Source organism: Brachyistius frenatus, unplaced genomic scaffold, assembly GCF_029030835.1.
Source record: "Brachyistius frenatus isolate BFR_SWC_R1_liver_20210118 unplaced genomic scaffold, ASM2903083v1 Contig_255, whole genome shotgun sequence".
Classification (NCBI taxonomy): Eukaryota; Metazoa; Chordata; class Actinopteri; family Embiotocidae; genus Brachyistius; species Brachyistius frenatus.
In genome coordinates, this window is record NW_027210854.1 from 293149 (window position 1) to 307028 (window position 13880).

General features: G+C 40.2%; 1 protein-coding gene across 6 annotated transcripts in view; it reads left to right on the top strand.

Moving 5' to 3' along the window:
* Positions 1-13880, top strand: part of LOC138634242 (diacylglycerol kinase beta) — a 178951-nt gene that overhangs the window by 89293 nt on the left and 75778 nt on the right. For 5 of the 6 annotated variants that reach the window (XR_011311961.1, XM_069721012.1, XM_069721011.1 and 2 more), the window contains one exon: positions 4670-4871. The exons of the other annotated variant lie outside the window; for it this stretch is intronic. Coding sequence is in view for 4 of the 5 variants with exons in the window: in XM_069721012.1 (XP_069577113.1) it covers positions 4670-4871 (202 nt within the window). In the remaining variant the exon portion in view is untranslated. The remainder of the gene's footprint in view (positions 1-4669; positions 4872-13880) is intronic. 6 annotated transcript variants of the gene reach the window in all.

Consider the following 13880-nt stretch of genomic DNA (forward strand, 5'->3'; position numbering starts at 1 on the left):
AGTGGGGTATAATTAGCTCATCGTCAGATTAATGCTCCATAAAGTCCTTGAATGCCTCATTCTGTCATACAGCACTGCATAATGTGTCACCTGGGTGCTTGAAGCACAGCAAGACTCCCAGAAAACACGAGAAACATCCTTTTTCAGAAATGACTGCAGATGAATGCAGACAAGCTGCAAAAGGTTGAGAATTCAAAAACAATCTGACATGAATATCTTTGGAAGCCATGTTACATGTAAGACAGACATATTGAAGGTGTTATTAATGAAGTCAGTGTTATAACACATCTTTTATCTGCAGATCTTTTGTTAATATAGAGCTCTTCCACTTTCTGTTCAAAGCCGAGCGTATTCTTTCAACAAAGAAACAATCCCTGCATTGAGTAAGTAAAATGCTCCATAACTGTACAGTCCCTCCAGGATTCTATCACGTTTTTTTGTGATTGCGCGTCAACTGCCTGATTCACATCACCTTAAAATTAACTGAATCAGAAAGTTGCATTGATAAAATCTTGTTTTAATTACTTCTGTAACTGGGATGAAATAAGTAGAACATCCAGCAAAGCTGTCTGTCTGATTTTGGGTTGGTCTGTTCGTGTGGGCTCCGCCCACTGAAGCACCAGACCAGCTTCGTTCTGGTATCATATTACAGCATCAACTTCCTTAATTAGTCCAGAGTGAGATTTCACAAATGCCGGCAAACTAGAATTTTTTTACTTCACCTTAATCAAATATCTAAATTCAAGGTCGTAGACTCGTGATGGTGATGTTATGCAACCTGCTCCAAAAATAGTCAATGGAAACTCTGATGCAACAGAAATGAAGCACAACAACACTGAATTCATGTTAATTATTTCACCAATACTTGTCAATACTCTGTCAAGTGCAGCAACACTCCAGATGTGATTTAATAACCAACAGTCAGGTGGAGAGGGTAGTTATCTATTTCATATTATCTCTTAGTCTGTCTTCCCCCACCATGTTTAAAAAATTACTCAATGAACTGTCAAAACACCAGAGCATTGTAGTTTTTAGCAAATGTTACTTAAATGTGTGAATTTGTTGGGAACTATTTCCAGCAGAGGATTATTCTACATTCGGTGCTTTATGTATGTTTATGTTGAGATTGACTCAAAATATATTGATGAATAGCATTCATGTTAATGAAGAAAAATGCCAAATTGTGGCTCACTGATGTGCTTTTAACAGTTTTTGGACAACACAGGGGCTCTATGGCACAAATAAAACATATCAGACTTTTAATACTTCTGAAAATGATTACTTTGTTTTGATCTCTGATTTATTGACTTTAAAATTTTTTTTTACAAAAAATGGGACTTTCTTTTCTCGTTATATGTGTGATACGTTTAAGCAATATTACATGACAGGGTGTGCTTTAACGTCATTGTTGGCACAACAGTGATGCGTTCAGGACCGAAGGGATTATACAACAAGTTACCAACTAAATAAAACATGTCATCTACATGTGGAGCAATTCACTCTCTAAATATACAACTTTTTGTTAGTGTGATCTCCGTTTCCATGGCAACACATGGGGCATGACTAACAACTGGAAAACAATCAGTCCAGTCAGTAGACCCATATGTAACGTATGTAATGTTTACTACTCCAGGAAGTAGTCGGACCCTTAGCAACCACCTAGCAACAGAGAGGATTTCTAGTCTCCAATTGAATAAATACAGAACATAGAAACACTAAACTGCTCAGCTAGCTCAGTCTGGGTGGAACAAAGATATCTGATGAACAAAGATATCTGATGAACAAAGATATCCATGTTCTCATGTGTTTTTAACATTTTAGCTCCGTGTCATGTGTTCAAACCAAACCGGTCCAGCTAGCCTCCGCTAGGACTGTAAGTGCGTGACTACCCGTGGTGTTACGGTACGGGTGCTCGGAGCGACCAAAAAGGACCAAAAGAGACCCGACTTCACCAAATGGGTCATTTAATAGAACTACAACAAGTAGAAACGAGATTATATTACATGTAAAAATTCTATTCTAATTCTATTTTCCCATTGAGGAGGTGGAGTGATATTTCTAGAGATGAGCAGGGTGTGATGTCATGATGATTTGAGCATGTTCATAATGTTCAGTTGACCAATCAGATCTCTGGGTCAGAACCACTTGTTGTATAATCCCATTTTCACTCAGATATCTCATATCTGCTCATTGTAATAGCGTTCAGTTTAAATCCTTCACTTCTTGGATGCCGAGGCGTTTCAGATGTTTGGACTGAGTGAGTGTCTGCCAGCGGACTCTGCAGGGTAAGCACGCCTGAATAAAGTGACATCCAACGTGCATGAAAATATTCACTGGCAGACACTACTGAGTCCACTGGCACGTAGAAATGTCATGTACAAATAATAATTACTCTGTTTGGTCGCTGTAATAGTCTCCATGGTGATGACCAGGTTGTTTATCAGTCTTCTGTGTCCAGACAGCAGATTTTCTAACGTTAGCTACTGACGTAATGTTATCGTGGCCAAATACAAACACGTGTTCAGTCGTACATGTGGGAGGTTCGAGCCCGAGATCTAACATGAATTGTGCAGCGATTTGAACAATCCAAGCAGCACACGACTCCACCATCCTTCCTCCCGTTGTGTCTACTGAGAGATGCCCTCTCAAGAGAAATGGCCGCCGAGAACTTGCTTATCAATCCCACCAAATATTTGCCTTTGAAGTGTAGATATATACACAAGTCTAATGGAAGTATAAAGTAAAATAGATATTAGATATTAAATGGATATTATCTAAGGAAGACATGTTAATGTACCTTGTTACTTTTCATTACTGATTTTAAGTATTGCTGAGTGTGTCAAGCACTCGCAGACATTTGATCTGAAGTTCCAGAACTTCTATTTCACACCTTATACATATGTATAGATATTATATACAAACTTTAACGACCCTCATTTCTACAAACAGAGAAAAGTCATTTAACGTCAGCTGTGTTGCTTCTGCACTCATTAGTATGTGTTTCTGTGCATATATGTTCGTATCAACTTCTACGTGTTGCACAGTTTATACACACACACACAGGCATTCCTCTGCGGTTTGTTTGCATGTTGAAGGTGTGAAGTGAAGTCCAGTGTGGGTGTAGTTGCTGTGACTCAGCACTAGTCAGCTAAGCATGCTGAGTCACAGCAGTGTGTTGTTGACATTTTTGGGTGAGTTTGAGTTATTTGCTGAATCCAGACGACTGAGGACTCTTTGCTGCCGTCTATGTAGTAATGCATCAGGATGCATTTTGTAGTCATGACAAATCATTGTCGTATGGATCACTATGTTGAGGCAGCAACTCGTATACTTTTAGTCCTCTGTCTTCTTATTTCAACATGTAAATCCTGACACAACTTTCAAAAATACAGTTTCATCTAATGGTCATTCTAGTTATTGTGCGACTTGTGAAGGTCTGAATATTTTGGCTGAAGAAACTTCTGCCCGAACAGCTGAGCTCCTGGCATTGGATAATGAAATGCACTGAAAACAGCAGCACATCAAGGATATATTTTCAGATTCATTTGTCATTAGTATGTCTCAGCTGGACACTGGATCATGTGAAACTGAGCATGTGCGTTACCTGTCACACGCTGCTCAGCTACAGCTCATTGCATGTGTGTGTCCACACCATCGACTGTATAAGGAAGTGGCTGTACCTTCCAGGTCTGAAAAATGGTTTCAATCCAGAAGTGTCTTCAGCTACAATACCAGCGAGTGCCACTAGAGGTCGGCTCCAAAAAGCCTCCGGCTCCATAGACTCCCATTTAACTTCACTCATCAAATCCAAAGTGAATAAAAATGTGTCCATCAGTTATCTCGGTGTTGTTAGCTAAAGTCACTCCTTCTTATTAGTTTTCTGGAGGTCCATCTGAAAATAATCCCTCATTCATTAGAAAAGAAGATTCAAGAACACCTGTTTTTGGGGGCGTGTCTGTTTGATTGACAGGCCTGTGTTGCAGTCAAGTTACAGCTATCGGTGGGCGGGACGTAGTATCGTCAGGTTTCCAATCAGATCAGTCAGATTTACCGCTGGCTCCTCCCCCAGCTCATCCTAATATCAATCAGTTTCTCTTTGATAACATCGGAGGTGAATTTTTGAGGTCCGACAAGTGATGAGTTCTAACCCAAAAGCACCTCGTGGTTTTTGTTTATCCTCGTTTATAGCAAGACCCAGAGACAGAGGAGTGATAAAGAGAGCAGCGGAGAAGACCCGCCCCTCACCTGGTGAAGGGTCCTCATGATATCACCACAGCATGCACTGAGTTTCTGCTATGATCATACAGTACAAATGTGATCACACATGAATACCCTGAATATTTTGGCTGGGAATCATGCGTGAAAAATAGGCGTCGGTTCCATTTTATAAATGATGCACCGCACACGTCTCATGGACGCCGACATGAAATGAGGCCACACAGGCAGCGTGTTGCAGGCCTACGACTGCATTACAAACTACTACCACCTTGGTGTCAGTCATTCTGCAGCTTCACTGCGAACACAGAGGAAGAATCATCTGTATTCAACTTTTCCAGTCGGAGATAAACAGATTATGAAATGAAATCTGGTTGTATTGTGTTTCTTTTTGCTCATTTCTGTTTTCCTTATTATTTCTGTCTTTTCGTCATCCCTCCTGACATATCCTCAGTGCGATGGGATCATCTTGGACCTCAGCAACACTTCCTTAGAGGGCATTGCTGTGCTCAACATTCCCAGCATGCACGGCGGCTCTAACCTGTGGGGTGAGACAAAGAGGAGGAGGAACTACAACCGCATGAGCAAGAAGGTTCCTGACAGGTTGCCAGCCACCACTGTCACCGATGCAAAGGAGCTCAAGTTCTGCATGCAAGGTGAGTGAATAGAGATGAATGGGGGCACATCCTCGTAGTGATGAGCTGGAAGCAACATAACAACGGACCTACCTGTTACCTGTTTACATGAAGTGACCACAAAAGGCTGAGCACTGTGGCATAAAAACAACATTCAAAACAAAACCAATTCAGGGTTTACGATATTCCTTCCTGTAGCTGTTTAAAGCGAGTGGTGATGTGTTCCTCGGGGTCTGAAAAATGAGGCCGATACCGAAGTGGCTTAAACTGCAATACAACAGAGAACATCTCAATAAAATGTGTCCATCAGTTATCTCGGTGTTGTTAGCTAAAGTCACTCCTTCTTCTTAGTTTTCTGGAGGTCCATCTGAAAATAATCCCTCATTCATTAGAAAAGAAGATTCAAGAAGACCTGTTTTTGGGGGCGTGTCTGTTTGATTGACAGGCCTGTGGTGCAGTCAGGTTACAGCTATCGCTGGACGGGACGTAGTATTGTCAGGTTTCCAATCAGATCAGTAAGATCCACCGCTGGCTCCTCCCCCAGCTCGTCCAAATATGGTCACTTCCTGCTCCAAACCACTCCGAACTAGCAAGATGGTGACGGACAGAATCTGAACTGGAGGATTCATAATGTTTACAAACCAACGATGACATCACTGATGGTTGATGACATCACTGATGGTTGATGGTTTACGACCTCACTGATGGTTGATGACCTCTGATGGTTGATGACATCACTGATGGATGATGGTTGATGACCTCACTGATGGTTGATGGTTGATGACATCACAGATGGATGATGGTTTATGACCTCACTGATGTTTGATGACCTCACTTATGGTTGCTGGTTGATGACCTCGTTGATGGTTGATGATTGATGACCTCACTGATGGTTGCTGGTTGACAACCTCACTGATGGTTGATGGTTGATGACATCACTGACGGATGATGGTTTATGACCTCACTGATGTTTGATGACCTCACTGATGGTTGCTAGTTAATGACCTCACTGATGGTTGATGTTTGATGACCTCACTGATGGTTGCTGGTTGACGACCTCACTGATGGTTGATGGTTGATGACATCACTGATGGTTGATGGTTGATGACATCACTGATGGATGATGGTTTATGACCTCACTGATGATTGATGACCTCACTGATGTTTGATGACCTCACTGATGGTTGCTGGTTGATGACCTCACTGATGGTTGATGGTTGGTGACATCACTGATGGATGATGGTTGATGGCCTCACTGATGGTTGCTGGTTGATGACCTCACTGATGGTTGCTAGTTGATGACCTCACTGATGGTTGATGGTTGATGACCTCACTGATGGTTGCTGGTTGATGACCTCACTGATGGTTGCTGGTTGATGACCTCACTGATGGTTGATGACCTCACTGATGGTTGCTGGTTGATGACCTCACTGATGGTTGCTAGTTAATGACCTCACTGATGGTTGATGGTTGATGACCTCACTGATGGTTGATGACATCACTGATGGTTGCTGGTTGATGACATCACTGATGGTTGCTGCTTGGTATTAAAGCGTAACTTCAGTCTGTCCCTACATCTCTGCTGACTACACTAAACCTTGTTTCCATGGAGATCTCAGTGCTATACTGAGGTAGACTGATGACTGACAGTAAGTGCAAAAGGACAGAAACAAGGAAGACATAGGAGGCAGAACTGGTGAATAGTGAGTTTAGTGTGTTTGTAGTTGATGTGTTTTAAATGCAGGAAACATTAGAATAATCATATGTGATGTCGATATGATTTTAGCAATACTATAACTACTCCACATTATTCTGGATGAAGGGACACTTTGTGAATTTTGTTAGCAAACAGAGGGTTCTGCCGATAACCTTTTCAAAGTCTCCACAGACAGCCGAGGGTTGATGAGAAGCAGCTGAGAGGACTGAAACTCTGTTGCTCGCTTGTTTGGGGGCAACAGTCATTTTTTATTCCCCGTGAAATCGAAGCAAAAGGTTGATGTCTTGACATAAAAGAACTTCCAACAAAATGGAGGAAAAGTTGCGCGTTGCTGTATGATTTCATTCGCTTTCAGTCCAAATCTCTCTCCATCCACATCCCTTATAAATATCATATTTTTTGGGGGAGTTTTTTGTCTTGTATTATATTGTAAGACATTTTTTTTTTTTTTGGATGAAAGTCTGTTCCTTGTTTTAGGAAAAGAAAAGCCAGAAATATGTGTTGTTCCTGGGTTTTGAATATTCGACCTGATTCCAGGCACCTGTGTGTTGTTCAATATAGATGGACAGACCGACAGACAGACAGACAGACAGATAGATAGATAGATAGATAGATAGATAGATAGATAGATAGATAGATAGATAGATAGATAGATATCTATCTCAACCTGTGAGAACGGTAACGTATTCTTTTGAAGGGAGCTTCCCACACTGAATTCAGGGTTATCTTGGAATAGGATTGAGACTTTAAACTTAAAAAGGAAAGCTTCTTATAAAAAAGGTTTAGCCAACACACTAGTGTGATTACAATTTAACAAAAAAACTCCTGGTCATTCCAAAGCTGCTTATTTGTTGTCTTTTCTTTGCTAGCTTGCTGACCTTAGCTGTGGGTACGTCCACTTTCAGGAGATAATTGGTTTTGTTTGGAGTTGTGTGAAGCGTACAGGTGAAGCGGACAGGTGAAGTGTATAGGTGAAGCGGACAGGTGAAGCACACTAGGCGTACAGGTGAAGCCGGCAGGTGAAGCGGACAGGTGAAGCGCACAGGTTAGGCGTACAGGTGAAGCAGACAGGTGAAGCGGACAGGTGAAGATATGACATAAGTACTCTACTGTGTTTTGGATCTGCCCAGGAGGCCTCCTGATCAGGTGCCCAAGCCACTGCTTTCGGCACAAAGCAGCAGTGGCTCTACTCCAAGCTTCCTCCAGGTTTCGGAGCTCCTTGCCCTTTATACATTTTCTTGAAATGGATTCATAAAATTTGTATCTAAAAAAGTGCCAGTATTGAAGTCAAGGGGTCAGTCCCAGTACCGGTATCAAACATTTTTTTAACTGATATCCCACATGCAGCACTCTCAGCGATGCATCAACACAATGGTCTCTCCCCACCACACTCACTCACCCGATTTGACTCCCTGCGGCTTTTGTCAGTTCACCTAATAATTTGACCAGAAAGTGTTATGTGTGCTGTCTGCTCAAGTTTCAGCTACATGTTCAAATTGCAAATAAGCATGTATAAAAAAGTCACAATAACATTTTTAATAAAGGTCTTAATTTTAAACAGCTGACGTAACTTGGAATTTGCAGTCTCTTAACTTTTTGATTTTCCCTCAGATTACTTAAAATAAATCCACATTGACTTTTGCTTTTATACAAACTGGTCTCCTGGGTGAAAGTCCTGTCTTTGATGTGTCCCGCTACCCCAGCCCTTTGTCAGTTCAGTTCAAGTGTTCTGGATCCACAGGACCAATCAGTCCATATGTCCAGGTATTTATAACCACAGAACAAAGAGAAGAATTACTACACACCGTACTGTGCACACAAACAGACACACAACTTTGTATCACGGTACTTGCCAGAGCATTTGCAGGCATTGACGCCATTCATGTTGTAAATCTTTGGCCAGGTTTTAACTCTTGACCTAAATCCAACACAGAAGCCTCTTAAACAAGTGAACTCAACAAACTCATGGGATTTTCCTTATCTCATTATACAGACTGACCAGAAAAAAAACCTTCTCCATTGAAATACAATCCAACTTACTACACAATACTTCACTGAAATGTTTTTAGTCTTTTTTCGAGTCAGAAAGGAGTTGTTGGTGTTGTGTTGGAAGTTACTCCACATCGAATGAAAGATCAATATTGATAATTATACAGCAAGTGGTTCTGACCCAGAGATCTGATTGGTCAACTGGATATCTGGAACGTGCTCAAATCATCATGACATCACACCCTGCTCATCACTACAAATATCCCTCCACTTCCTCAATGGGAAAATAGAATTAGAATAGAGTTTCATATAATATGTAATATAATGTAGTTTCTACTTGTTATAGGTCTATTAAATGACCCATTTGATGAAGTCGGGTCTCTTTTGGTCCTTTTTGGTCGCTCCGAGCACCCGTACTGTAACACCACGGATAGTCACGCACTTACAATCCTAGAGGAGGCTAGCTGGACCGGTTTGGTTTGAACACATGACACGGTGATAAAATGTTAAAAACACATGAGAACATGGATATCTTTGTTCATCAGATATCTTTGTTCCTCAGATATCTTTGTTCATCAGATATCTTTGTTCATCAGATATCTTTGTTCATCAGATATCTTTGTTCATCAGATATCTTTGCTCCTCAGACATCTTAGTTCATTAGATATCTTTGTTCATTAGATATCTTTGTTCCAACCAGACTGAGCTCGCTGAGCAGTTTAGTGTTTCTATGTTCTGTATTTATTCAGTTGGAGACTAGAAATCCTCTCTGTTGCTAGGTGGTTGCTAAGGGTCGGATTACTTCCTGGAGTAGTAAACATCACATACATTACATACGGGTCTACTGACGGGACTGATTGTTTTCCAGTTGTTAGTCATACCCCATGTGTTGTCATGGAAACGCTAACAAAAAGTTTTATATTTAGAGAGTGAATTGCTCCACAATTATGAACACATGTAGATGACATGTTTTATTTAGTTGGTAACTTGTTGTATAATCTCAGTATTACACTGGAGGCTGTTTTAACCTCATTATTGGCACTTCGGTGATGCGGTCCGGACCGAGGCGCTAAAGCGTTAGAACACACCCTCTCGTGTAATATTGATCAATCATTTATAGTAACAATCTTGAAACCACTGCTGAGTTGTGGATAAAAGCAGATACTCGGTGCCTTGAATTTGTAATACTCTACTGGGGCTTTCATCCGTGGGCCACATGCTCACTCACCTTCGTGATTCCTCATTCAGCGACAGATAGTGTTCCTTAACAGACATTTCTTTCAATAAAAATCTTTGAGAATATCACTTTATATGTTATATTTAAGAATTGTTAAGCTAGATACTTCCATCCTATACATACATGGATATTAGGGAAAGTTTGAGTACAATATCTTAATTCTCTGTTGTGTATGTCAGCACCTTTGTGATGGAGTTTTCTCTTCGGATTTATCTGTTATCAAATTAATATTTCCTATTAATGCTGGTAAACATGACTCGGAGCCGAGTGCTCTAGTTTCAGAGTAGCTATGTGTGCGTCCATGCTCGGTGTGCATTTTTGTGTCTCTGTGCCTTCAAGTGTGTGTTTGCTTGCTGCTTTCGCTGTCTATGCATGGCTGCATGTTTATCATACAACTAACTGTTTATGGCAGTTTCTTTCTCTGGCACAATAAACTAAAGCTTTTAAATCCATTTGCTGCAGATAATTTAATCATCCAGGGTTACCCAGAGAGAGAGGGAGAGGCCGGGGGCACTTCTGACCTCAGTGATGACACTTCAGTCCTCTGTGCTCTTCTTTTGTTCAGCATGGACTCAGCTGCCGACAGAGCCAGACCCACTGACACAGTGGATTGTAACCTGTAATTCTCATACATCAATTGTACCATTGAGATCTAAACATCGGCACACGTGTTAAGACGGAAAAAGTTCCTGCTAAACTGATATGGAAGGTAAAAGATGTATTTATAATAAACAGAAATTAGATTTATAAAAATCTGACTGCTGGACTGTGTCTATGTTTATTTACCCCAACTTGTACCAAAAATACAGACGTAAGCAGTAACCTAGCTTGCCATGTGAACAACAGTGTTGTGGAAATGGCATGTAAATGTGTTTTTGCTGTGATAGCTATTCCTCCACTCATATTTTCTTCTTCTTATGTTCATGAATTGGAATCATAAAACTTAAAGAGCATAAAAATATTTTTCAAGATGGGATACAGCCCGCTGTGTAAACTGTAATTAAAAACAGAATGCAAATCATGTAAACTCATATTTATTTGAAAATAGACCAAAGACAACATATCAAATGTTGAAACTGAGAAATTCTATTCTATGAAGTGTTTTGAATTTGATTCCAGCAAAAAGTTGGGACAGGGTCAACAAAAAAGCCAAAAAAAATAGAAGACCAGGTTTGACATCTGACAACTGATCAGGTTACCATGGCAACAGATCAGTAACATGATTGGGTATAAAAGATGATTTCAGAGAAGCAGAGTCTCTCAGCAGTGAAGATGGGGAGAGGTTCACCACTCTGTGAAAGACTGTGTTGGAAAATAGTTCAACAATCTAAGAATAATGTTCCTCAACGTAAAACTACAAAGAATTAGTGGATTTCATCGTCTACGGTTCATAATATCATTAAAAGATTCAGAGAATCTGGAGAAATCTCTGAACACAAGGGACAAGGATGGAAACCAATATTGGATGGTGGTGATCTTCGGGCCTTCAGGCAGCACTGCATTAAAAACACACTATTCTGGAGTGGAAATCACTGCATGGGCTCAGGAACACTTGTGAAAACCATCGTCTGTGAACACAGTTCATCGCTTCGTCCACAAATGATGTTAAAACTCTCCAAAGAAGAAACCGCTGTATTGACTTATACAATTGTGAGAATGGTTCATTACACTCTTGGACCTTGATGTTAAACCATTTCTTTCACTTTGTTTCTGGTCATCTCTCTCACTACTGTCTCTATTAAAGGCATTTATTTTAAAAAAAAAAAAAAATCACTTCTTACTCTGTCTGAACATCTTAAAAATTCAGCCTCACACAAATTACACTCAATAACTGAAATTGCAGCAGAGCAACAGTCTGCTTCGTACTTGGCAGCGTTATTCAGTAGTAGGATGTTAATGCAGTTGTTTCCAGTTACGAGTTGTGAAAATGTAGAAACTTTACAGAAACTACAGTCGTAACTCCAGTAACATGTCAGTGATATCAGTTTGTTTGGTCTCTTGATGTCAGAGGTTCACCTGTTGAGAGGAAGAATATTAAACACTGTGTCCAAACACCAACGTACAATGATGACACCGGTTGTTTTGTTGCTTCCATACAGTATTTTTACAGAGCAGGAAATTACTATATTTGGATGCGATGGGGAGGAGCGAAGGGTGGATCTGACTTAATCTGTCTGAGAACCCGAGGACGCTACACGAGCATGTGTCAGTCAAAACAGACATGCTCCCAAACATACTGCTGTTTGAGGCCAAATTACAAATTAATATGGTTGATTATTTTCAGATGGATCGCCAGAAAACTAATCAGAAGTGGCAAATTTAGCAAAATATATAGTAAAAGATAATTTACTGACTTCATATTTGATGAGAGAAGTTGAATGGGAGTCTATGAAGCCAGTGGCTTTTTGGAGCCGACCCCCTAGCGGCCCTCAGTAGTATTGCACTCATTAATATTTTACAGATTACTCAACAACTGCAGTACATAGTTACATTACTCATCACATGACTGTCTGTTATGAGTTTTGACTCCAAGATGTCAGCATGAAAATAATAAACAGTCCCTGACCTCTCCTGCCTCATGACATCACAGAGGTTGTGAGCAACAGAAACGTTGGTTGGTGAGAACTTATTCTTCCAGCGCGATCATCTTATGAAATGCAGATGTTGTGTAGTGTGAACCAGGTATTACTAAATCTGTGTACCTTCTTGTAACCCCGACCCATACCTGAATAAGAGGCCATGTCTGGTCCTGCCAGCTCTCCCTTTGACACCAACGTGGAGATGATTGGGGTCTCTGGCTACCTCACTAGTTTGCCCCCAATCCACGTTTGTACCTTTATGGTGACGTGGAAGACGGCAAAACATCCCCTCCAGTATTTCCTGGCAGTGGTTTGTACTGACCATCACTAGTGAGTTGAGCCCTGGTGACGCCATGCAGCTCTCCAGAAGTCCAGAGCACACAATGACTGCAGGACATAAAGCCACTACCACAGCTGGCGGGTGATCTCGTAAGACTCATTCCTGAAAACATTATAAAATGCCAGTGACTAGCCACTTATGAAGTCATAAGGTCTAAAGCCGCACCTCACGGAAAATGGGACATGTAGTAGTTTTAGCATTGTTAAGTTAAGATAAAATAAAATAAGGTAAGACTTTATTAATCCCGCAGGAGGGAATTTTAGTTGTCACAACAGTTTAAGAATACATGGACGAAAAAGATAAGTACACAGAGAGGAAAAATATAAAAGAATAGAATAAAAAACGATTTATTTATTTTTAGGAAAATGTAACAAAAATATACAACAAAATGTATAATAAATACACGCACAGGCAAACTATATAAACTAAATAAATAAAAATACACCTTGACCAACACATTGAAACATAAAGAAAAAAGATAATCGATGCGTGATAAAAAAAATTAAAAAAATTTTTTTTAAGTTATTAATTGTTAATTCCCAGAATATATTCTATATTGCAGTTATTTTACATCAGTGATATGGATTGCTTTATGTGTGATGTGCATAGATTATATAAATACAGTATATATTATATTATATAGAGTAAATGTACAGAAAAATATATATAAAATAAAATGTTTCAGGTATATAAAGAGAAAATAAGTAGTAACAATATTCTATTAAATATATATATATCCTCTCCCTTCACTGGTTACCAGTAGCCCTTATCCATTTCCAAACATTGGTACTTGCGTACCGTGCTGTGAACAGATCGGGTCCAGTCTACATCCAGGACATGGTCCAACCCTACATCCCAGCCCATTCACTCCGCTCCTCCTCCTCCTCCTCCCTCTACATCCAGGACCTAAATGATGGAATGAGCTCCCCAATGACATCAGGACAGCAGAAACTGTGAACATCTTCCACCACAAACTAAAAACACACCTCTTCAGACTTTACCTTGAATCGTAGAACTTTAGTATCTTAACATGGAACTTACTGATAGAACTTTGTAGTTTGGCTTTCTGGAAGAAATTGTATTTTCTTGATTCTTGTTGTTCTGGTTTTGTACCCTCATGTTTGAAATTAACTTATTGTAAGTAGCTTTGGATAAAAGAGTCAGATAA